The following is a 26681-nucleotide window of genomic DNA, read 5'->3' as shown; positions in this document are numbered from 1 at the left end:
TCCTCCAGCTCCACACTGTATTGTCTATAAGGACTTTAGTAAAGCCTTTGACAAGGTTCCACATAGCAGACTAATTAGTAAACTTAGATCACATGGGATTCAGTGAGGGCTTGTCAATTGGATACAAAATTGGCTTGATGGTAGGAGACAAGAGTGGTTGTGGAGGGTTGCTTTTTGGTGTGCAGAATCGTGATCAGCAGTGTACCACAAGGATCAGTTCGGGGTTCATTACTTTTCATCATTTATAGAAATGATTTGGGCGTGAATATAAGAGGTATGGTTAACAAGTTGTCAGATGACACCAAAATTGGTGGTGTAGTGGACAGTGAAGTTTACCTCAGTACAACAGGACCTTGATCAGATAGGCTGAGTGGTGGCAGATGGAGATTAATTTAGATAAATATAAGGCAAACTAGGGCAGGGCTTATGCACTTAAATGGCAGGGCCCTGGGGAGTGTTGCCGAACAAAGAGATCTAGGGGTGCAGGTATATAGTTCCTTGAAAGTGGAGCTGCAGATAGACAGGCTGGTGAAGGCTGTGTTTGGCATGCTTGCCTTCATTAGTTTAATGCACTGAGTATAGGAGCTGGGACGTCATTTTGCAGCTGTACAGGACACGGATGAGGACACTTTCAGTATACTGCGTTAAGCTCTGGTCTCCCTGCAAGAGAAAAAAATGTTGTGAAACTTGCAAGGGCTCAGAAAATATTTACAAGCCCATTGCCTGGATTGGAGGGTTTGAGCTATAGGGAGAGGCTGAATAGGCTGGGGCTTTTTTGACCTGGAGCGTCAAATGTTGAGGGGTGACCTTATAGAGGTTTATAAAATCATGAGGGACATGGACAGGTTGAATAGCCAGAGGTCATTCCCCCAGGGTGGGGGTGTCCAAAACTAGGGGGTATAGGTTTAAAAGTGAGAGGAGATTTAAAAGTGACCCAAGAGGCAACTTTTCCACGCAGACAATGGTGAATGTATGGAACGAGCCGCCAGAGATGGTGGTGGAGGTTGATACAATTACAACATTTAAAAGACATCTGGACGGACACATGAGGAGGATTTAGAGGGACATTTAGCCCATGGGACTAGATCAGTTTAGGATTTCCGGCTGGTGCAGACAAGTTGGACCGAAGGATCTGTTTCCATGCTGTATGACTATAATTCTATATCTAGCACAATGGAAGGCTACACAGACAGCAATTTTAACAATACTTTTAACCACATACCTTTGCAACTCCAATGTGATCTTTCTTAAAAATTTCCAACGGCTTAATGAGCATGTTACTGGAATTCTGAATCTGTAACAAAGTGCAAGTGGCAAATAAGTTCAGAGTTCACTATCTTTTTTTAAGTCTTATTCTGAAGATCAAGCAAACAGATCTCCGCCGAGAAGTAATGCAGAAAAGAAAATTAACACATTGATAAAAACCTAAAATAGTCAGAATAGAGGAATAATACTTTGACAAAACAATAAAAGTCTTAAAAAAAGGAAAGAACAGGAATGGACATGTTTAAAGTACTCTCCAACCAATCACATTGATTGCCACTGAATGCTTCCACACTGTTTGGATCTCAGCTGTGAATTATTTAAAAGAAAATTTCTTTTCATTTCACGTTACCTGCATTCATGTTCTTTTCCTTAAAATGATGAAAACTGAAAATTTGGCTTCACTTTTCAGGCAAAGCATCTGCCTGACTGTCCTCTGCTTCACTGACAAGCTGCTCCACAGATACAAGTTACTAGGCTGGTGAATGAATCCTCTAGGAACATGTTATAGATTCCAACAATGCAGCTCTGGAACCTTATCCAGAACAGTCACAAAGCAGGAGAAAATAACTACCAGTGGTACGTGAAGCAATGACTAGGTGGTAAGGGAAAAGACGGGGTAATATTGCAGAGATAGTAGGAATTGCAGATGCTGGAGAATCTGAGATAACAAGGTGTAGAGCTGGATGAACACAGCAGGCCCAAAACGTCAGCCTTCCTGCTCCTCTGATGCTGCTTGGCCTGCTGTGTTCATCCAGCTCTACACCTTGTTATGTCGGGTAACATTGCAGTACAAGTTGTCTTGGTTAGAAAGAGAGGTTTAAAACATAATAAAAGAAGGAGGATGATCAGCCGGTGCTATGAAGTCTTGTGGGCAAACATCAGAGCGTGATGAAACAGATCCATCATCTTCCATGTGCTACTGTCATTCCACAACCATTTATCAGTTACAGAGCAGCTATGGTTAAAGAAATAAAAGCTTTAAAATTAAAAACAAGAGAAAAGAATTAGTAAACAGGTCCATGAATTGCTAAAATACTACAATTAATACTATAAATTAATTTCCTCAATGGAAAGCTGTGATCAGAAAAATAATTCACATCCAGTACCTTGTATGGTGTTTCATGGACAGAACCACAGGATCTGTTTCCATGGCTGTACAACTCTTCGGCCAAAGGTATCCATCCCGACTGGGTTTCTCAAACTAAACTAGTCCCATTTGCCTGCACTTGGCTAATATCCCTCAAAACCCTTCCTATTCGTATACCTGTTCAAGTGTCTTTAAAATGTTGTAACTGTACCTGCAGCTCCCACTTCCTCTTGTTGATTGGTAATTTCACAACGATGGGCAGATTCTAATTTCCACAACATCTCTCCTTCCATAATATTAGAGACTGTCACAATGAGATCAGCTTGTTGACCACTACACCATACTTTGAGACATGGGGACCAGTGCTCTTGCTTCCCCTATTTTCCACAGGTCCCTATCATACAAAAGCTGCACCACTTTCTTCCTTATTAAGTCTGTGTTCCTTCTATACTCTAATCCCGTAAGTGTGGCACCATTCATCACCGGGACTCAATAACTTTGGAGATCTTTCTCACCCCATTATAACCAAACAATTTTGATTCAACTATCTCTAGCATTCTTACATTTGTACCTTCATAATGTTATTCCGTTCCAGTATCTACCCACCTTATAATTAATCCTTCTGAGAACGTTATACCTTTCAATAAGATCACACCTCAGTCTTCAAAATTCCAGGGATTCTAGGTCCATTCTCCTGAATCTGTCAGACAGCCATTTCATATCAAGAATCAGTCTACTAACATGCCAAACCTGCAAAATCCAGTCGTAAATGGTGGTGGACAATTAAACAACTCACTGGAAAAGGGGTGGCACAGCGGCTCCGTGATTAGCACTGCTGCCTAACAGCGCCAGGGACCCGGGTTCGATTACAGCCTCGGGCGACTTTCTGTGTGGAGTTTGCACATTCTCCCCGTGTCCGCGTGGATCTCCTCCAGGTGCTCCGGTTTCCACCCACAGTCCAAAGATGCGCAGGGTAGGTGGATTGGCCAAGCTAAATTGCCCATAGGTGGGTTAGACATGGGGAAATGCAGGGATAGGGGAGTGAGTGTGGGTGGGATGCTCTTCAGTGGGGCGGTGTGGACTTGTTGGGCCGAATGGCCGGTCTTTACACTGTAGGGATTCTATAATTCTATGATATTCCCAACCTCAATGATGGAAGGGACCAATACATCAGTACAAAAGATAAAGCTGAAGCATTCGCAGCAATCTTCAGCCAGAAGTGCCAACTGGATGATCCATCCTAGCCTCCTCCAGTGACCCGCAGCATCATAGATGCTGGTCTTAAGCCAATTCAATTCACTCCAGGCAATATCAACAAATGGTTTGAAGCACTGGATACAGCGATGATTATGGGCCTTTACAACATTCTGGCAATAATGCTGAAGACTTGTGCTCCAGAACTTGCCACTTCCCTCGCCAAGCTGTTCCAGTGCAGTTACAACACTGGCATCTGCCTGACAATGTGGAAAATTGCCCAAGTATTTCCTGTACATAAAAAGCAGGACAAATCCAACCCGATTAATTACCGTCCCATCTGTCTATTCACAATCATCAGTAAAATGACAAAGTGTCACCATTGAGCAGCACCCGCTCAGCGACGCCCAGTTTGGGTTCCACCAGGGCCACTCAACTCCTGACCTCATTATCGCCTTGGTTCACACATGGACAAAAGCGCCGAATTCCAGAGGTGAGGTGAGAGTGACAGCCTTTGACATCAAGCTGCATTGAATTGAATGTGGCATAAAGGAGCCCTTTCAAAACTGGAATCAATGGATATCAGGAGCAAACTCTCTGCTGGGTGAAATCATACCTGGCATAGGGGGAAGATGGGACAAAATCAGAAATTGCTGGAAAACCTCAGTAGGTCTGGCAGCATCTGTGAAAAAAAAAAATCAGAGTTAACGTTTTGGATCCGCTGACCATTCCTCAGAATTGGTCTGATTTTTTCCTTCACAAATGCTGCCAGACCTGCTCAGCTTTTCCAGCAATTTCTGTTTTTATTGCAGATTTACAGCATCTGTAGTTCTTTTGGGTTTTATAGAGGAAGATGGTTCTGGTTGTTGGAAGTCAGTCATCTCAGCTCCAGGACACCTCTGCAGGACTCCTCAGGGTAGTGTCCTAGGCCCAACTATCTTCAGCTGCTTCATCGACGACCTTCCCTCCATCATAAGGTCAAAAGTGGGGATGTTCACCAATGATTGCACAATGTTCAACGCCATTTGCAACTCCTCAGATACTGAGACAGTCCGTGTCAAATGCAACAAGATCTGGACTTGGGTTGACAAGTGGCAAGTAATATTCGCACTGCACAAATGCCAAGCAATGACGATCTCCAATAAGAGAATCTAACCATCACTCCTTGACAGTCAATGGTGTTACCATCATCAGAAGCCCCACTATCAACATCCTGGAGGCTATCATTGACCAGAAACTCAGCTGGACTTACCGTATAAATACAGTGGCTACAAAAACAGGTCAGAAGCTAGGAATACTGCAGAAATTAGCTCCCCTCACATAGAACTTGGCTTGAGTTCTAATGGCAGAGCTATCAAACTGCTCTTGGGATTTAACTAACTGCATCCCCACACAACATGTGCAGTCCAATTGCTTTCCCTTCAGCTAAAATTTAGCACTCCTAACAAGGTCTACTCTCTAGTCTCAACCTAGTAACCTTCAGACTCTGTATGCAACCTTTTGAACAGTGACCTGTTAAAACTCTGCAATATCCCCTCCCTTGCTGCTGGGTAGAATTGAAAGTTGCCACCTCGCAACACTTGAACTGAATATGCTCTGAGTATTGCATTTCACAAAGAATGCAAGCTTCCCTGAAACAACTGGATTCACAGGAAATAGATTTCATCACAATTTGCATTCCATTGGGTGACACTAACTTTTCAGATCTCAGCTGACAGAACACCAAAGGTGCTCAGAGACAAGTTTAAAAACAACCAGTCCTCTGTCCCACATTACTGCGCATTGACTCCTGTTGGAAAGCACAAAATTTGACTTAACTGTAACAACCATTTACCATGCTCAAGAATCCTTTTTTTGTAAAGATGAAACTACAACTGAAAGTTTCAATTTTTTATCACACACAGCAATAATATTAACTCAAAAAGGTAACATTTAATTTCAGCCACTGCTTAGCTCAACCCAATCCATTTAACTTAATGGTGTTCAAAACATTATACGGCGACTAAAGCACTTGCAATTTGTTAGTTTATTAATCTCAACTTTAAAATTAGCTTTGATATTGTTTCCAAACATATGTTATGATCATGCTCTTTGAAAAGATGTCATAATATGTATTGAACAAAAGTATACTGAAGGAAAAATGTTATACTGTTCTTGAAGATGTGCCATGGGCACTTAAACCACCTGTGTTCTCAGTGATTTAACATGGCTGAAAAACAGCATAGTTGACAATGCTAGATTCTACTACAATTTAACTCAAATTTCAACTTAGGCTATTAACTCAAACTTCAATGTAAAAGCACAACCAAAAAAGCCAAGCGAAAATATTGGGATCAAAATTATGCACCAATAGCATGTTTTAAATTGTGACTAGGAAATTGCACAGCCTTTATAGAAATAATTCACAGCTTCCCAGTATTAAAGAAGCTGACCAAACATCCTAACTTCACTGCCTTTAGTAGCCCTGGATCATGCTACAGAGCAAGTAGGACAAGAGGCATTTGGCCACCATCACCTTGGAAGAAGAGTCCAGGAGAATGAAAGATGCAGAGATTGCAATAATCAGATAGCAAGTCTATGCAGTGATTTGTTTTTACTGACCAGAGACTTGTTGCATCCCAGGAATGACAGCATAATACATCACATTTAATGAGGTTACCATCATATAATTGTCAAAAATTACACATCTTACAGATATTGAAAGAGATACACCAGGTAGACTATTCTGGACAAAAAAAAAATAGATTTTTTTAATAAAATAGCTCTTCCTTTTCCAGAATCTTCTACTGCAGAGTTTTGTGCCTCAAATCCCAAAAATCAATTGCAGAATGTGCAAGTAGCTGATTTATTTCCCAATGGTGGGGATTTGCCAACATCCAGGCCTGACTGACCAGTAAGACCAAAACACCTCCCATCTCCTTCCTGAAACCAGTGCAACCAATTTCCCATGTGACAGAGAGACCATAATCAGGTGAATGCAAGGAATTTAGAAGGAGGCGGCCATTCAGCACCCCCAGCCTGTTGTGACACTCAACAGGACTACGGTTGATCCGCAAACTAACTCCACACATTTGCCTTGTCTCCACATCCCCTTAAACCTTTGGTGAGCAAAAATGTAGCAACCTCAGATTTCAAATTAATAGTTGATCTGGCATCGATTGCCGTTACCGGAAGAGAATTCTGAAGTTCTACACTGCGATGAAGTGATTCTTGATTCACTCCTGAAAAGTTTGACTCAAATTTAAGACCAGTCCCCTAGTACCTCATTCCACAACCAACCAAAACACAATCTTCATGTTACCTTAGTCCTCTACTGCATGATTCTGTCAGTCCATTGTGTCTGTGCTGCCAAAAATGTACTACTCTACTCGTCCCACCTTGCAGCAGTAGGCGCATGGCCTTAATTGATAAAATTTTGAGTTCTCATCCACTTATTTGTTAAAAGATTGGGAGGTTTCCCTCCCTCAGGCAGTGCATTCCAGACTTCTACCACCCTCTGGTCCCCTATAAACTTCCTGCCTTTCACCTTAAAATTTGTCTCCCTGTTAATGACATAGGGGAACATCTTGTCCATGCCCCTCAATCTTGTACACCTCCCCCCTCAAAAGAAAACAAGAAGGTTCAAGGAGGCAGCTCACCACCACCTTCTCAAAGACAACAACGGGCAGGCAATTAATGTTGGCCAGCCAGCACTGCCCACATCACAAATGAATAACAAAAAAAAAAAAAAAAGAGTTAGTCCAGACTCTCTTCATGGCTGAAATGCTCCATCCCAAGCAACATCCTGATGAATCTCCTCTGCACCCTCTCCAGTACAATCATATCCTCCTTATGGTGCAATGACCAGAACTGCACACCGTACTCCAGCTGTGTCCTAACCAAAAGTCCAATACAGCTCCAAAATCCATCAACTCACTTCTCAACATTGGACCTCATCTGCCACCTATCCACCCGCTCCACCAAAATGCCCTTTTTGAGTTCCATACTGTCCTCCTCACTGTTTACAATTCATCCAAGTTGTGTCATCTGCAAACTTGGAAATAGCGCCCCGAGCACCAAGAGCCAGATCATTAATATATATCAGGAAATGCCAGGGTCTGTGGGGAAATCCACCATAAATCTTCTTCCAGCCCAGAAAATATCCATTTTGATTTGGCATATTGTTGTCACATGTCCCCAAGTACAGTGAAAAGCTTTATTTTGCGAGCAGTACAGGCAGATCACAGCAAACAAGGACATACAGATCAAAGGGTGCTTAGACAGAATGATGCATACAAGGGTACAGCTGCACTGGAGGTGCACAAAGCAAGATCAACATTAGCAAGATCAGCATTATTTGGAGTTAGAGAGGTCCATTCAGCAGTCTAATAACAGCAGGGAAGAAGCTGTTCTTGAACCAATTAGCATATGTGTTCAAGCTTCAGTATCTTCTGTGACCATTGATCAGTGACCATTTCTCTGTTTCCCATCACTCAGCTAATTTTGTACCCATATTGCCACTGTCCTTTATTAAACCATGATCTGCAACTTTCTTCACAAGTCTATTGTGAAGCAATGTGTTAAAAGCCTTGTGTTTATCAGGACAAACACAAGCAAACCAAATTTCGAACAATGACAACAATCTACTCAATGGGAAAGAAGTGTTGACTGCTTGACAAGTTGTCAGATTGACCAAGGGCATTGCACTTGAGAAAGCAACAGTGAATTACAACTTCCCCAAACTCCAAGGCATTTCAATAAAAGGAGGGTTTGGACATATTCCTCTTGTTAGCGGAGTATAGTTCTGGGAAGAACTAAATCACATTTTAAATTTGAAGGTTTTAAATCACACATGCTCAGCATGCTCAATTGCAAAGCCCCAGAGTTGTGGAGAAAACTATTAGCCCTAACTCAACAACTAACCCCATATACAGTCTCAACTCAGCAGCTGCCCCTACCCTCCCCCAAGCCCTCTGTCATACTGATACTCTGACTTCAGTAAATATAAGAGGATTTGAGTTAACTAGATATCTAGGACTTTTATCAGCTAGTGAACAACAATGAACATAGAGATAGAATTTGATTGCTCAGTTTTCTGTGGAATTACTCATTCCTTCCTGGTTCTTTTAGAAGTATTCTTTATGGGTATACAATGTATATAATTTTTAAAAGGAAAGCTTGCAGAGAAGTCTGATAATCAGCAGGTGCTGCAAGAATCCTTTCACTGCACCAAATTCTGACCCATTCCACTGTCACAATCACAAATTTTTAGTGTCTGTTCTATTAAATTGTATAAGTATCATAAGTTGTTTCCATAGTTTACTCTGCATGTGGAGAAAATTAAGGATTTATAAACTACTGCCAATCGACAAAGAAAACTTTGCAACAGAAATTGCTTTAACTGCCTTCAATGTGCCCAAGGGCACCAAAACCCAACAAGTTTCAGAATGTACTGACAAGAATACTCTGATTGGGAGTTTAAACAATCATTGTAACATACGTTATCATCACGGGAGCACATACATTGCCTACAAATCAATTGTTTCCCAGTAAATAACCTTCCAAATATCATACTTTTGCAGATAAAGCTCAAAATAAAGCACTTACCATCATCATCCTCTCATCCTCCACTTCCTGCAGCAGCCCTGCAAATTCCTTGAAAGATTCAGCTGGAAGAGATAGAATCATACAAATTTACAGTACAGAAGGAAGCCATTCAACCCATCGTGTCCATACCAGCTCCCAAAAGAACTACTCAGCTAGTCCCATTCTCCAGCCCTATCTCCATAGCCCTCTAACTTCATCAAATATATATCTAGCTCTCTTTTGAAACTCCAATTGAATCCGGCTCCACCACTCTCCCAGGCAGCGCATTTAAAATCCTAACAGCTGAGTATAGAAGGTTCTCTTCATCTCACTCCTAGCTCTGTTGCTGAACAATTTTGAAATTGTGACCCATATGGATGGGAACATTAACCATAAGAATCAATCCTCAGCAGGTGTCTGAATGAAAATACAGTACAGCTATCCCTAGTCTGACTGATTCATCCCTAAGTATTATGCTAAACAGCCATCACATTGAAATGAAATATCAGAGTGAATTAAGTTTCTGACCTGTAACTTTAACATTCAAAAAATGTTGTCGTGGACTGAACAGGCCCAAACGTCATTTTTGTAATTCTTCCACTGACTCTTATAAGGTTTACCCAGCTCATCGAGTGCCTGCCTCCCTCCCACAACCCCGCACACTTTCCCCAATACTCCTATCAATTAATGGAGGGACATACCAAGGCAGCAAGAAGCAGGGTCAAGGGATGGAGGGGTGAGACGAAGAGTTGTTTGTTTTCCCCCAAAAGAGACTGTTTCCTCAGTAATTCCATTGTACTGGAAAATCAGCAACTCCCTATCCGAGGAGCAAAACCAGAACTTGCTGGAAAATCTCAGCAGCTCTGATAGCATCTGTGGGGAGAAATCAGAGTTAGCGTTTTGGGTCCAGTGACCTTTCTTCAGAACGGAAGCTGTTCCAGAATAGAACATTCACTCTGATTTCTCTCCACAGATACTGGCAGAACTGCTCGAATTTTCCAGCCATCTGTTTTTGTTTCTGATTTACAGGTCTTTTGTTTTTTCACTTTTGAGGAACATTACTAGTTTTACAACAATGCCAAAACAAACAAACAAACAAACACTTAGAATATGGATAGGAAGGCCAACACCATTTCCTCATTCTCAGTCATGGATAGAGTCACATACTTCAAAAGACCAGCTGGAGGTTTTTAGTCTCCCCGAAGAAAGCAGTTTCACATCAACAGATTATAGGATGAGGAAGCACAAAGGCTAAGAAAAAACTTTCAGACCCCTGATTTTATAGAGTATTCACCAATTGAGTGTCTTTAGGCAAGAGGCATAGTAAGGTGCATAGTTTTAAAATCATGTATTGTCATCTTTAGGAGAAGGACGCTTGTACATAGTTTCAATGCAGTTCCAAGGGGGCACAAGCACACAACAGAAAAGCTTAGTGAGATTCAGTCACGTCACTGAGATATGCCCAAGGGAGGTAGGTGTGAGGAGAATGTCCCCACACATAGAATCTCTCATGAACAGCTAGAGAAAGCATCTGCTGTCTGTGCACAGCAGAAACATATGCTGAACATTGTTGATAGCAGTACTAAGTTCTGTGGCAAACACTTACAAACAGCCTTGCTTTCTAGTTTGAAAGATGCTGAACATTCTCTTATGACAAAAAGGAAGGGAGCACACTTACTGGCTGGGTGAGAAAGACCAGGAGCTCAGCAAGATCTGAGCTCAGGTTTTTAAAAGCCAATCATTCTGTTTCATTATGCACGAATCCAAACACAGCATCAGGGAAATATTAGAAACTTTTGTTTGCACACAACAGTTTTTGTCACCACAGATTGCCTCACCAGGATCAGTATCTTTACCCAGTAAAACACCCGAGAACCAGCACAGTCCAGAGATAGGTGCTTTAATCCGCATGTCCACCCATGCAACTTCACTGACTCCCACGTCCCCTGCCGCACCTAAGACCATCTCAAATTAACCTCATTTTCTCTCAGGGATTTCAATCTCCTTCTCAACACTTCAGCTCAATTATTAACTCAGCTGCAGACAAGCCTGTTGCCACATGGAGGCATACATGAGGGCTGTCGTTGGTCTCCAGTGGGCCGCGGGTGTCCACCATTCAAAAAGCCAGATGGGCTAAGCATCAAGGAAGGGGAGTGACCCAGTGAGAGCCACCTCCAACACCTTGCTGCTGATAACCTTTTCTTCCCATCCCCACTGCAGCAACTCACTCTGGCCTGGGTCACCACTTAATCCTGGGTCTTCTGTAGCTGTTGTATCCACAACAGCCAGAGCCTCCCCAGTGGCGCTAGTGAGCAGAAATGATCCAAGTGGTCGGCGGCTCTCAGGAATTTCTGACCACTTGATTTTCAGGTGGCAATCTGAGGGAGCTGCCTTCCTGGAGATGGCAACATGCATCTCATACTGGTCTTCCAACCAGCAGGGGAAAGCCCCATCCCCAAGCAAAGCAGTCACGCTCTGGAGAATCAAAATTACAGATTCAACAAAACACAACCCTGATTGTCTCATTGCCACTCTCACTATCTAAAGTTAGTTCAAGTTGGTGGGGGAGGTGGCGACAGATGAGAATTATGCTGTGACCTTGCTGTTGGTCAACATTTGTTCAAATTTCATTCATAATCACCTTTGGAAACAAAGCAGTCTCAAGGAGGATGCAAAACTATTTTCTTAAAGTGCTGATGCACATTGTTTTAATCAGCTTCACTATCTCACAATTGGGCTCAATGTCAGAAAACTGCAGTGGCCAGCTGCTACAAAATGTGTTGCTTGCAAAAACATCATAATATAAATACAGAATGCCCAAGGTCTCAAGCTGAATATATAAAAAAACAATCTGTTTAAAACAATTCAGAGGGGGAGGAAAAATACAAGTCAACTAGAACCACACAAGACTGAGGGCCAGAAGAGATTTACTGTCAAGTGAAGATTACAGGGATACAAGTTCAGTACAAGAACAAAAATATTGATAAAAGAACAATTAGGAACCAGAGTGGATATTAGAGCATTCTGTAATCACAGGCAAGTTTTCCCTGGAGGATAGTCGGCCACAGTTGATTGTATGAAGATTCGAAAATTTAAATTGGTTAATTGGAGGAAGGAACAGGTAATGTCCCCTGTGGAAACTGCCTTTACAAGCTTTGATGAAATTGTTGCTAAATCTACTCCTTCTACAATCACATATCTAATGGATGGTCAGGTCTGTAGGAATAGAGTAGGGCAGTGAAATACAACCAAAAAAGGGGCAAAAACAAGTTGAATGGACCACTGGGCAAGTTTCGTATTTTATTGTTGATTTTTTTCTTGCTGCAAGTTTTATTATGTTAATTTATCAATAACCGCCTTCTCAAACAAAATGTTTTCAAGTGACTATCAATAGTAAGATCTTGGATTTTTATTTAAATGCATGTGTCTTGTTAAATGTAGGCCAATATCAATGGTAATAACAGCAATTCCTGTAGATTGGATGCAATAAAGGAGGCTATTTAATGCAATGAATCCATACTACTACTTGTGAAGTGATCAAATCAGCCTCATTCTTCTCCTCAAACCTCGCAGCCCTTCAAGTTTACTTCACTCAAGTACTCAGCATGGTTTTTGTTAATCCATCCTCTTGACCTGGCCACTGCTAACCACATCAGACTTTGTTATGCAGCCTAAGTGCCACAAGGTGGCAGAGGACTTTTCTGAAGCACCACACTACACACAAAATAGGAACAGTTATAGACCGTTTGGCCCCTCGAGCCTGCTCCACATTGTGGAAGTATTCCTACTGTTAAATGCCAAGATTGTGAAGCAGCAAATGACAAGCTAACAACAACAACAAAATGCACAACTCAGGTCAATGGAGGGAATGTAAGAGGTGGCACTGTTCTCATGTCTTTTTAGATTAACCGCTTTGTCCTGGACAATATCAAGCCCCTTACATTGTTGAAGCTACAATCATCCAGACTGATGCACAATACACCCTTGACTTAAGTCTTGTGGGTGCCTTGAGGAATTGGTAAGAAATGATCTGGAGTATCACGAATAGTTGATGGGCAGTCTTTTGTTGGAGATGGTGAATAACATTTGGGCCAGGTAATCATCACACCAAGCCTGAATGTTGTAAACAAGCTTGGACACCTTCAAGTACTTTGTTTTAGAATTCCTTAAAATAAAACTATGCAATAATTACGAAAACAGCTTTCAACAACTACTGATCTCTCAAAAGCACATTTTGTTATTGAAGTCCTATCGGGTACAACATGAGTTTTCTTTAAATTGCATTGACTTCAGTTTTGCTTGAGCTGTATCATCATCGATGTTGTATCATAGAATCCCTACAGTGTGGAAACAGGCCCTTTGGCCCAACAAGTCCACACTGACCCTTGCAGCATCCCACCCAGATCCATCCCCCTATAACCCACACACCCCTGAACACTATGGGCAATTTAGCATAGCCAATCCACCTAGCCTGCACATCTTTGGACTGAGGGAGGAAACTGGAGCACCCGGAGGAAACCCACGCAGACATGGGGAGAATGTGCAAACTCCACACAGACATTCACCCAAGGCTGAAATCGAACCTGGGTCCCCGGCACTGTGAGGCTGCAGTGCTAACCACTGAGCCACCGTGCCGCCCTAGCTATGTGGTGCTAGTAAAGACTACTTTGATATCAGATAGTTGGTTACCCTAAACAAAAGCAGAAATTTCAGAAGAAACTCAGGTCTGGCTGCATTTTTGGAGAGAAAGCAAGTTAACATTAACTCTGCTTTGTCTGCACAGATGCTGCCTGACCTGTGTTTCTCCAGCAATGTTTTATATTTCCATCTTCTGCAGTCCTTCGTTTTATTCTGTTTTAGTGAATTACCTTATAAGTAGGAATTCAGCTGTGCGCGCGTATCTGCACCAAGTTTACAACATCATCTGGAACCGGGACGTGGAACAGAACATTGATAAGCAGGTTAGTGTTCAGTAAAGTTATTTATGAGTATTGTTAATGATGACTAGGAGTAGCTGATAGGAAATAGGTGGAAAAGTTAGTTGCGAGGGGGATCCAGTTTATAGAGAGATATTAATAGGTTAAGTGAGTGGGGAAAAATGTTGACAAATGGAGTATGATGGGTGAAGATGTGAAGCTGTTCATTTTGGAAGGGAAAACAAAAGAACAGTTATTTATATCAAGAAAGGTTGCAGAAAACAGGATTGGGGGGTACTTATGCACACGACACAAAAAGCTAGCACAAGATGCAGCAGGTACGTCAGGAAGAATAGTGGAATGTTGGCCTTTATTTCAAGAGGGTTGGAGTATACGAAGTCTTCCTGCAATTGGACAAGGTGCTGGGGAGACCACATCTGGAGTACTGTGAGCAGTTTTAGTCCCTTTTATTTGAGCAAATATATCATTTCATTGGAGGCAGTTCAGAGAAGGCATTAGGATGATCCCTGGTATGGAGTTTAGAAGAAATGAGAGGTGATTTCATTGAAATATGTAGGATTCCTATTGGGCCTGATAGGGTAAATGCTGAAATGATGTTTCGCCTCTAAAGAGGCTCCAGGACAGGAGGACACCAATTTATTATTGAGGTGAGGAGGGTCTGAAGAAGGGTCTAGGCCCAAAACGTCAGCCTTCCTGCTCCTCTGATGCTGCTTGGCCTGCTGTGTTCATCCAGCTCTACACCTTGTTATCTCATAAAATCTGTTTGCTTTTGTACTCTGATTAGAAAGCCCAGGATCTTGTATGCTTTATTAGCTGCACTTTCAATGTGTCCTTCTGCCTTCAAATGATTTATGCACATATACCCCAAGGTCTCTCTGCTCCTGCACACCATTTAGAATTCTACTCATTATACTATATTACCTCAACTCATTCTTCCTACCAAAATGAATCATTACACCCTTCTCTGCATTAAATTCTACCTGCCACTTGTCCGTGAATCGCACCAGCCAGCTTATGTCCTTAGAAGTTCTACAATACCTTTCTGACAGCTGACAATTACTTCCAAATTGTGTCATTCACAAATTTTGAAATTGTGCCCTGTATACCAAAGCCAGAGTCATTGATATATCATCAGGAAAACAGAGGGTCCTTAAACTAACCACTGGGGCAACTGCACTATTTTAAAAAAACCTTTCTCCAATTCTAAAATCAAATACTCATCACCACTGCCGCCTGTCATGCAACAAATTTGATATTTGTGTTTCCATTGTCCTTTTACTTTGGTCACAACATTGCAATGTGACAATTCAATAAATACCTTTTGGATGTCTATTACCACACAACTGTATTGCCCTCATTTAACATCTCAGGAACCTCACCCAAAAAAAAACCTCAATCATGTTAGTCAAATACAAATTGGCCTTTAAATCCATACAGGCTTCATTAATTAATCTACATTTATCCAAGTGATAGCTAAGGAGGATTGGAAGGTTATGATCAGTGCCTCTAATTTCCACGCTTCCTGCCCTCAGCACCCTTGAACATATCCTGGTGAATTATCAGGCTATCAGTACTTGAGGTATTTAATATCATCTAGATTAATTTTTTAACCCAAGCATCTCAACTACCTCATCCTTCACTATGGTTTGGACATTACACTCAGTCCTCAGAACAGACGAACACCCAGTACTCCTGTTGCATCTCAGTTGTGCCCCTGCTTTCGCGCATAAATGCCCTTATAGATCTATAATTAGCTCCATTCCACCTCTTACTACGCTTTACAATTCATATCCCTAAAGACGAATTTTATATTCCCTTTAGTCTTAGCTGTCAACTTCTTCTCGTACTCTCTCTTGGTTTTGTCTTGTCCCAATTACCCCTGAACCTTTAGCCTGATGCTCACTTGTGCTTTCCACGCAAAATAACAACTGTCACATAAAACCTTCTTCTGCTTCATTTTATTATCTGCTTTGCCACCCAAGGCATTCTGGATTTTTGTGTTGCATCTTTCCTCCAGTATGTACCTTGACTGTACCCAAACAAACAACAGCTCCTCTTTAAAAGGCAGCCAGGTTCAGTTTCAGTTTTGCCTTCCAATATATCTGAACCCACACTTAGCCCATTGAAGCTGGCTTTCCCTCAGTTAGTTATTCCTACTCATGGGGGTTGGTTAGCTCGCTCATTTGGCTAGATGGCTAGTTTGCAATGCAGAGTGTCACCAACAGAGCAGGTTCAATTCCTCATTGGTTGAGGATCCCATAAAGGATTCTCCTTTGCAACTTGTCACCTCATCTGAAGCATAGTGACCCTCAGGTTAAATCATTACCAGCCATCTCTGTCTAATGAGAGTGCAGCCCTATACTCCTTTGGCAACTTTACTTACCTTTAATCCTACTGGAATGGTTATTTTTTGCCTTTTTGTGTAGGCAACCTACATCTGACGATACAATGATCGCCATCCCCCAAATGTTTCCTTCCTACGCTCGATCTGCTGAAATCAACCCACTTCCCCGAACACGATGACGCAAGATCCCGCCTTCAACATTTCGCTGGAAACAAACCGATATTGAATGTCATCCTGAACACACTCGTGCTTGCCCTTCCCTGCCCCTTACACTATTACTGTTACAGTTTAAATTGGGATTATTAAAATTCTTACACCTCTTAAGTTTCTTGAAAATCTTTCCCACTGGTTGGTTATTGAATATACCAAGTAATATATTTGAACTCCTAAGGTTCCTCAACTCTAACCAAACAGATTTTGTCCTTAACCTCCCTTGGGATATCAACTCTCCCTCCAGCATTGTAATGTTCTCCTTAAATCAATACTGCCAGCCTTCCTACTTTCTTTCCTTCCCTCAATCTAGTCATTACCACATTGCACACAAAATGGCTGATGTGCTTCCTATATGACAAGAGCAATTATAATTTAAAAGTGCTGCACTGGCAGTACTGTGGTTTAGGACATCCAACGGTCGTATATTTTGCCAGACGCTCTTGCTTTATTTGTCTATATTATGAAAAGTGGATTTCAATTTTGCCCAACTTATCATTATCACTTTGTAATTATATGCTATTTTAGAGCACTTAGGGTTTGTACAACATACCCAAGTTCACTCAGCATCTACATACAACTCTGACCTTGCAAACTATATGGTACTATAATAAGATGCACCATCAAAATCTACTTGGACCGTGCACTTTAAAGAATTTTACATTTGTGAATAGTCAATGAATTTTAAAACACAAAAGAAAAATTTCATTTTTAAAAATTATATGCTGAACGCAGCAAAAGCCATTCTGAAAACCAAAAGCTATAATTTAAAAATATACTTTAAACTTTTTTTAGATTATAGATACTTTCCTTCTTTGCACAGTTGATATTTTGGTTACAAAGCCACCGACTTGAGCTTGGTTTTCAGCTTTGTTCTGCTGAAATTAACTTTGCTCCTATTCGATAACATTCAAGTGTTGTAGTTATACAGTGAAACAAGCTTGCAGTCTTCAAATCACACTTGCCAAAACCCATTTAGATTAAACTTGCATGCTTTCCATTCATTTCTGAAGATAAACATATTAATCCTTTATTCTGTTTCCAAACAGAACTTTGAACAATGCACCCAAACGTATGCATAGTCCATATGCAATCACCACTAAAACAATATCTTCCCTTGACCAAGAAACACTGCATTCAATTGTTATTTACTTTTGAAAGCCAGAAGTTAAAATTTAAGTTAATGATTAAGAACCTGTTCTTAACAAAATTGTATTGCGATTCATCAGACTTAACCGATCACTTGGTTATACTTATTACCTGGGAACCTGTCCAAATCCATTATAATTTAATCCACCACAACAACAGTAACCTGTATTTTAAAAAAAACCTTATAGTGGTGCTCCATCAATTTTTGGTTCTACAAATAAGGGTCCTAGCTTCAGTTCATTACCCACACTGAAATCAACAAGGGAGCCATACTAATAGAGACATATTAAGCAATGGCCCATCTTGGTTGGAGGAATAGAATGGCAATTTATTATCTAAATGTAAGCAAAGTTCAGAGTGCTTCAGTGCAGAGCGATCTAAGTAGTCTCATGCATAAATCACAGAAAACTTGTTTGCAGTATAGTATGTAATAAGGAAGGCAAATGGAATTTTGGCATTTATTGCAAAAGGAAGAGAGTATAAAAGTAGGGAATGAGATGGAACCTACAGTAATGCAGACAATTTTGGTCCCTTTTCTTGAGGAGGTATGTAGTTGCATTGGAGGCGGTTCAGAGGAAGTTCATGATTAATTCCAGAGATGAAGGGTTTGTCTTATGAAGAGAGATTGAGCAGTTTTAGGCCTATACCCTTCAGAATTTAGAAGAATAAGAGGAGAGTTAATTGAGGTATGCAAGATGCTAAAAGGGAATTGACAAAGTAGACATAGAGAGGATGTTTCCTCACATGGGGCAGTCTAGAACGAGAGATCACAGGTCTTAAGATAAGGGACGGCAGATTTAAAACAGATGAGAAGAAATTAAACCGAGGGATCATGAATCTGTGGAATTTACTATCCCAGAGTGCAGTGAATGCTGGGACATTGAGTAAATTTAGGGAGGAGGTAGACAGATTTTTTATTACTAATGCATTGAAGGATTATGGAGAACAGGCAGGAAAGTGGAGTTGAAGTGGAGATGTGATCAGCCATGATCGTATCAAATGGTGGAGCAGGCTTGAGAGGTTGAATTGTCTACTCCTCCTAGTTCTTAGGACTTGGGTTACTGATGGGACCAGCTAACTTCCTACTAAGAGGGACAGTTACTCAGCAAATCGTTGTTCAACTCCTCACGTACTTTCTAGTAGCTGATTCTTGGTGAAGGACCAACTGTTTGTCGGATGAAGGATACATTAACCTTACCCTTTAAGACTTTTTTTTAACCAATCATCTCACAACCAAAACAAATAGACCCAAAAGCAAAGTTTTTTTTTCCAAAGAGCCCAAATGGACATATAGACATGCTGAGTTCAGGTCATTAGAAAAATACACCACTTTTAGGTGCATTTAGGCCAAGAGAAATCTTTTCTATCCCCCAAAAAAGGTCCAAACTGAACATATCCTCAGATCTGTTCCGGTCCACTTTTGAAAAGACCTTTGGTTTTTAGATCTTTTCAGTTTCAGGATGTACGGATACCTGACCTGTAGTATACTGCGAACATCCAGCTCACTTGCTAATGCAAAATGCTGAAAATAAAAATGTAATGTAATTCAGTCCATTCTTTGCAACTCACATGAAGTGGTGAAGGCAGCATATGGGATGCTTGCCTTCACTAGCCAGACATAGAATATAGGAGCAAGGAAGTCTTGTTACAACTTCATAAAGCAGTGGTTAGGCCACAGATGGAGTACTGTGTGCAGTTCTGGTCACCACACTAATTGGAAGGGTGTGATTGCACTGGAGAGGGTGCAGAGGACATTCATCAGGATATTGCCTGGGATGAAAAGTTTCAATTATGAGGAAAGACTGGATAGGCTGGGTTTGTTTGATTGCCAGAAGAAACCACCAGTCAAGTAAATCAAGATAGTTCATCCTCTTCTCAAACTACTCTCTATGATGCGATTACTTGGTTCACAACAAGACACCATCTTACCCCCTGCACAGTTCTACTTCAAGTAAATTGCATTTTCCTTTAACCCAAACATAAGTAAATTAATATTAGCTGAAGAAAGGAGACAGATGATTCAAGCAACCAGAGACAACAGGCCCTTTTAGCAGCCTTCTTGCAGTCAAGTTAGCTGGACTCAACAACTCTGCCCAGCTGCATCACCACAATCTTCCAGTCAAAAGTGTTTTACTGACAAAGAAAAACAACTGAACAGCTGGATCATTATTTAAATGGACTTCTTTGCCTTCTTCACCATTATATCCTACAGCTGGGGGGGAAAAAAAAAAAGTCATTTCAGTTCCTTACCAATGTTGATTTCGTCGTCAGTCAATGTATCTCCAATGAATTCAAACTGAAATACATTCAGGCTTTGTGAAAATTTCATCACAGCAGAGGAGTAATCTGCAACAGAAAAAAAAAACAGATTTCAATAGCTTGTAAAATATGACAGTACTCCAATACACCATATCCTGCAATGTCATAGATTGGCAGCGCTCTAAAAAAAGACAAGAGTTCAAGCAATCTCCTTAATTTTGAAGTCCCGCAATCACAGTCAGTTTAATCTTAGAAATGGAAAAAAATGTAGAAACAATAATTGAGAAAAATAAGTTAAGTCACTTAAGCAAATGTGGAATAATTTAAGCAAAACGAGCACAGGAGGGCTGCAGAGGGGAATGGGACCAGGTGACCAGCTCCAGTGTGCCAGCAAGGATACAACAGGTTGAATGGCCTCTTTTTATGGAGTTACTATTCTATAATTCCACGACTGAGCTAGTAATGGCTGCATATCACTACATCACTCCAGCTGAAGGAGACACAGGGACAGCTGGTGTCTTAACTGGAAATGTTACACTGGTGCAGATCATCTTCTGGATACTCTTTCAGGAAACTCACATTTTGTTTTAATTTACACTTGAAAATAAGCCACACGATTGGACATGAAAGGTTGCCTGCAGCTGTCCAGCTTAGAAAACATAGAAGCTGGACTGGCTATAAACAAAGCAATTTGACTGTATCGGCGCCGCCTCGTGCTTCCACGAGGAGCTCGAACAGTTCATCCACTTCACTAACACCTTCCACCCCAACCTTAAGTTCACCTGGACCATCTCGGATACCTCGCTCTCCTTCCTGGACCTCTCTGTCTCCATCTCTGGCATCTACCTGGAAACCGATATCCATTTCAAGCCTACCGACTCCCACAGCTACCTAGAATACACCTCCTCTCACCCACCTTCCTGCAAAAAGGCCATCCCCTATTCCCAATTCCTTCGTCTCCACCGCATCTGCTCCCGAGATGAGGCATTCCACTCCCAGACATCCCAGATGTCCTGATTTTTCAAGGACCGCAACTTCCCCTCCACAGTGGTCAAAAACGCCCTCGACCGTATCTCTCTCATTTCCCGCAACTCATCCCTCACACCCCCTACCCGCAATAACAACCAAAACAGAATCCCCCTCGTCCTCACGTACCATCCCACCAACCTCCGGATCCAACACATCATCCTCTGACACTTCCGCCATCTGCAATCTGACCCGACGACCAAAGACATTTTTCCCTCCCCACTCTTATCTGCTTTCCGGAGGGACCACTCTCTCCGTGACTCCCTTGTCCGCTCCATACTCCCCAAAAGCTCCACCACCCCCGGCTCTTTTCCCTGCAACCACAGCAAGTGCTACACCTGCACCTACACCTCCCCCCTCACCCCTATCCCATGCCCTAAGGAGCCTTTCCACATCAAACAGATGTTCACCTGCACAGCTGCTAATGTGGTGTACTGTATCCGCTGTTCCCGTTGTGGCCTCCTCTACATCGGGGAAACCAAGCAGAGGCTTGGGGACCGCTTTGCAGAACCCCTACGCTCGGTTCGCAACAAACAACTACACCTTCCAGTCGTGAACAATTTCAACTCCCCCTCCCACTCCTTGGACGACATGTCCATCCTGGGCCTCCTGCATTGCCACAATGATGCCACCCGAAGGCTGCAGGAACAGCATCTCATATTTCGCTTGGGAACCCTGCAGCCCAAGGGTATCAATGTGGACTTCACAAGCTTCAAGATCTCCCCTCCCCCAACCGCATCTCAAAACCAGCCCAGTACATCCCCGCCTCCCTAACCATTCCTCCCAACTCAAGCCCCACCCCCATCTCCTACCCACTAGCCTCATCCTGCCTCCTTGACCTGTCCGTCCTCCCTGGACCAACCTATCCCCTTTACTGGCTCCAACCCCGCCTCTTTGATCTGTCTGTCTCCTCTCCACCTATCTTCTCCTTTTTCCATCTTCTATCCGCCTCCCCCCTCCTCCCTATTTATTTCAGAATCCCCTTCCCCTCCCCCATTTCTGAAGAAGGGTCTCGACCCGAAACGTCAGCTTTCCTGCTCCTCTGATGCTGCTTGGCCTGCTGTGTTCATCCAGCTCTACACCTTGTTACCTCTTATTTCAGTAGCTGCTTGGAAGAACAGAAAGGCACAGTGAATGAAAAATGGATTGGTAAACAAAGAACTTCTCCAATTCCCTCTCAGCAACTCTAAACCCAGCACTGGGGTTAAAGCAGGCTGGACAAACATCCTTTCCTGAAAGATCTAGCACAACCATGATGGGCCAAATGGTGTCCTTCTGCACCATAAAACCTCAGTGGTTCTTTCAACTTTATAAATAAACACAAACGTTCAAATTAGGAGCAAAAGGCCTTTCAGCCTTTCAAACCGGCTCCACCATTGTTATTACAGCAGATCCAATTACAGCACACTCCCAACTTGCTTACAAGCGTCTGCCTACTTTTCCATTAAAAATCTTCAAACAGCAACTTCCATTGGAATCCTCTTCCTCAAAAGACAAAGAACCACAAGCCTCAAAGTAAATCCTCAGCTTTCTTAAATGGGTGACCCCTGAATTTTAAGCAGTGACCCCTAGTTCTAGATTCTTCCATAAGAGGTAACACCCTCTTCACATTGACTCTAAGTTCCCTCTGGAATTCACATTTCAATGAAATCACTGACTACTTTTCCAAACCCCAGCAGATACAAACCTAGCCTTTTCCTCGTAAAAAACCCACCCATTCTGGGTCTAATCTAGTAAACCTTCTGAACCTTTCCAATGTATGTACATAATTCCTTAAATAAAGAGATCAATACTGCATATATTACTCCAAATTTGGTTTCAGCAATGCCTTTAACTTAATGACTTAATTAAGTTAGGGTTAATAACTGAAGCATAACCTTCATACTTTTGTATTCAATTCTTTGCAATCCAATACTTCCAATTGATGTAAACATTCTATTAGCTTTCCTGATTATTTTCTTGAGGGCCCAGTGACAAAGAGATGGTGCCTAAAGATCAGCAACTCTACATTGATGGATAAGGCACAGGCAGAGGAGTGGTAGTGGTGCAGGGTCATTGGTGAACCAGCTCAGGACTTCCGTTCAGTTTTACCTTTTATCCTTTTAATATTAACTATTCAAAATGTCACTGGATTGTGGCAACTATTGAAGCTTTTCACTGTATTTTACTGTATTATTTGCTGTAAAATGCAAGTGACAATAAATAAGTCATTCATTATCCTTATTGTACTTGCATACTAACCCTTTTACAATATATGCAAAAGGGTACCCAGATCCTTTTACATCTCAGAGCTCTCCAATCTGTCATCATTAAATCGTAGGCTTTTTATTCTTGCCTAAAGAGACAATCATATATTTGCCTACGACAAGCTCCATTTGCCAGATCTTTGCTCACTCACTTAACCTACATATTTCCCTTTGTAGCCTCGTGTCCTCTTCACAACTTAATTTCCTACCAATCTTTACATTGTCAGCACATTTAGCAACCAGATGATTGGTTGAAAATTGACATTTGGTAGCATTCAAAATGCTTTCTTAAAATCGATTGGGTTATCCCCTGCTTCTGACTGAAAAGAAGATTTAAAAAGGAGATAATTGCTAATTTTTAGTTGTGTGTGAACATTGACTGGTAGCCAGGTTGATAATTTGTTGAGATGTTGGAGCCGTAAAAGTGCATTTTTTTTTTTACATTCGCATGGCCGGAACAGTATACAAGCAAGTCAGTGACAGGGCCACGTCACTAGAGGTGCCAATGCTTTAGATAACATTAAACCATAGTCCAGCCTGTTCAACTGGCTTTTATTGACATTAAGCTACAATGGTGCTATTTGAAGAATAGGGAGTTCCCTGGGCTCCAATTCAATATTACGCACTCAAACACAACCAGGATGTATTCACTCGTCTCTTTAACTCAATTACTGCTTGTAATGTCACTCTTTGCACAAATGGATGTCACATTAGGCCTGCTCAACAGTCAATTCACCACCAGCTCAAAATAAATCACTGCACGCGAATTGACTTTGGAATTGAAAGATGTGCGAGTGATTACAGAGCCATTTATTCACCATCAGGAGCAGAGAGAGAGAGGAGAGAGGAATGGAAATTGCTTGGAACTTTACATGGAGCCACCCAACTCCAACTAACATGCTGATGGTAACCACGCATCCTGGAGGCCAGGAAGCCTTGAACTGATTGTACAGATATCAGGTGGTAAATTGGATCATGACAAGAAATTTTCAACCCATCTGGAGCCAAATGGCAAACAGTCGTCCACATCCAGTAATACTGCAACAAGTACCCAGTGGATGATTGTCACTGGCGATGGATAATAAAAGGTAATTAGTCGGTAGAAGCACCCCAGGCCTTGTTAAAATTCTAGTTGTGGTGGAAGGAGACCCTTGTGTGACCATAAATTGGTGTCAGTTGGCACAGGGATGGGCAAACCAGCTGACACCTCCCATAGGAAGAAGCAGAAAAGCAACAGTCAAAGCAACCTCAAATGTACTGCCCAATTCGATGTTGCCAGGCCCTGACAAGACTATGAGGTGAGATGAGCAAGAGGAGGGATGGTGGTAGAAGAGGTGAATGATCTTAGCCATTAAATCATATCATCTCTGCTCAAAACCAGTGCTGTCTCATTTACTGGGCACCTGGTTTCTGAAATGTACGCTATTGCAAATTATTTTTCAAACTTTGAAACTGAACATAAGAAGGTGCTGTGCAAATAAGAATTCTTGGGGTTTTTTTTTGGAAAGAGCTAAAGGCTATTATGCATTAACTCAGTCCATATTTCATTCATCAGTAACACCTTGTCATCATATTCCTCCATTCCTGTGTTCCAATATTGAGACATCATGAAACCTTTCTCCATCCATTATGGGAATTAAATTAGCTTTGTTTGGAACAGAAATTTTTGATAGATTCAGGTTCACACAAAAGGTTTCCATCCTGGTTTCACCACTGGGGATTCATCTTATTAAAGGGTAAAGTTGATCTGTCAAAAATGGGCACCACCCAGCACACTTTGCCTGCAGCTAGTGTCAAATACACCACACTTTACAATGGCTTTATTTTTGTTTTTTCCTTCTTTACATGGCCACACACTGCCTGTAACTAAGGAGGCAAATGCAGGAACAATTCCGAGATGGTAAGCAGGCTCAACAGTGAAGATGACAGAAACGAAAACAGAGGCATGAACCAAGTTCCACCATTTTATACTGAGGTATATTATTGACTATGACTGCCATCTCTTGTGATTCCTCAACAATTCAGTAGACCAACTGGAAAGGAGGCAGAATAATGCACACTTTAGACTGTGCGGGATACAAAGTCTACTTGTTGGAGCAAACATTGACATTGTTTATGCTGGATATTTTCTTAGATACATTCTTTTAAAGTTAACATCCATGAGCCCACAGCAAGAACCAGCTTTTGGCAAGTACATGAGGAGTTGAGCAATGATTCCCAAAGTAACCTTCAGAAGCTAGCAGGTCCTGTCAGTAACAAGTTATAAGAACTAAGAACTAGGAGCGGGAGTAGGCAATTCAACCCCTCGAGTCTGTTCCACCATTTGATACGATCATGGAGGAGGTCATCTCAGCCTCAACTCCACTTTCCTGCCTACTTCCCATTACCCGTCAACTCATTATTAATTAAAAATCTATCTCCTCCTAAAATCTAGTCAATGTCCCAACATTCACCACACTCTGGGGGAGTGAATTCCACAGATTCACATCCCTTTGAGAGAAGTAATTTCTCCTCACCTCTGTTTTAAATCTGCTACCCCTCATCCCAAACTATGACCTCTCGTAAAGGGCCAACAATCCCATGTCTGTATAGAGATCATCACCCATCAAACATTATATATCAGATAATGAGAGAAAACCTGGGAGAGATTACAAGTTAAGACTAAAAGAAAACACAAAGGGGGATAAGCCTAAGCAACTCTACAAATTCTACCGAGATAAATGATGTTCATTTAACAAGCTGGTGTAGGCACAATGGATCAAATGGCCTCCTCCAGCATGGTAACATTTCTGTGATTTTGTGAACTACAAGCTGAACTAAATCTCAGTGAAGCTGAAGGATAAGTTAACTATAATTAGTGACAGGTGGCCTTTCAACATTCAGTTCCTCTGTGATTAGGTAGTTTAAATAATGACCTTGCCTCGAAATACAAGTCTAAGTTTCTGAAGAAGGGTCTAGGCCCGAAACGTCAGCTTTCCTGCTCCTCTGATGCTGCTTGGCCTGCTGTGTTCATCCAGCTCTACACCTTGTTATCTCGGATTCTCCAGCATCTGCAGTTCCTACTATCTCTAAGTTATGACTATCAGTTTACAGCTTCAACTGAAGGGGACCTTAGGAATTCATGTAATGCTGGAGTATCTGCATGGTACACAAGACTTCCCAACATATTCCACCCTGCAGTCACTACCTTCCTGAAAGCCATGTCAAAGCCAACACAGTTCAGAGAAAAGAAATCCTTCGTTATGGCACCAGGAGCCATTTCCCTGCTCCCCATGAACTGAGACATGGAAAAGGAGCAGGCTAAACACACACAGTAACCATTAAAGCCAATCCTGTGCCCAGTAATCACATGAAATCTTGAACTGAGATCAAAAATGATGTTTGGACTTATCGGAACA

General features: G+C 41.7%; 1 protein-coding gene across 1 annotated transcript in view; it reads right to left on the bottom strand.

The window, feature by feature from the left end:
• Positions 1 to 1210: 1210 nt before the first annotated feature.
• The window catches only part of LOC125484854 (oligophrenin-1-like), a 76153-nt gene continuing 50682 nt past the window's right edge, over positions 1211 to 26681 (bottom strand). Inside the window, exons 2-4 of the mRNA XM_048605274.1 lie at positions 20003 to 20098; positions 9134 to 9195; positions 1211 to 1294 (exon numbers count right to left, since the gene is read on the bottom strand). Coding sequence (XP_048461231.1) covers positions 1211 to 1294; positions 9134 to 9195; positions 20003 to 20098 — 242 coding nt within the window. The remainder of the gene's footprint in view (positions 1295 to 9133; positions 9196 to 20002; positions 20099 to 26681) is intronic.

The sequence above is a fragment of the Rhincodon typus genome, chromosome 14 (assembly GCF_021869965.1).
Source record: "Rhincodon typus isolate 14 chromosome 14, sRhiTyp1.1, whole genome shotgun sequence".
NCBI classification, from domain to species: domain Eukaryota; kingdom Metazoa; phylum Chordata; class Chondrichthyes; order Orectolobiformes; family Rhincodontidae; genus Rhincodon; species Rhincodon typus.
The sequence above is the reverse complement of the archived record's forward strand: the minus strand, read 5'-3'. Positions and strand labels throughout refer to the sequence as shown.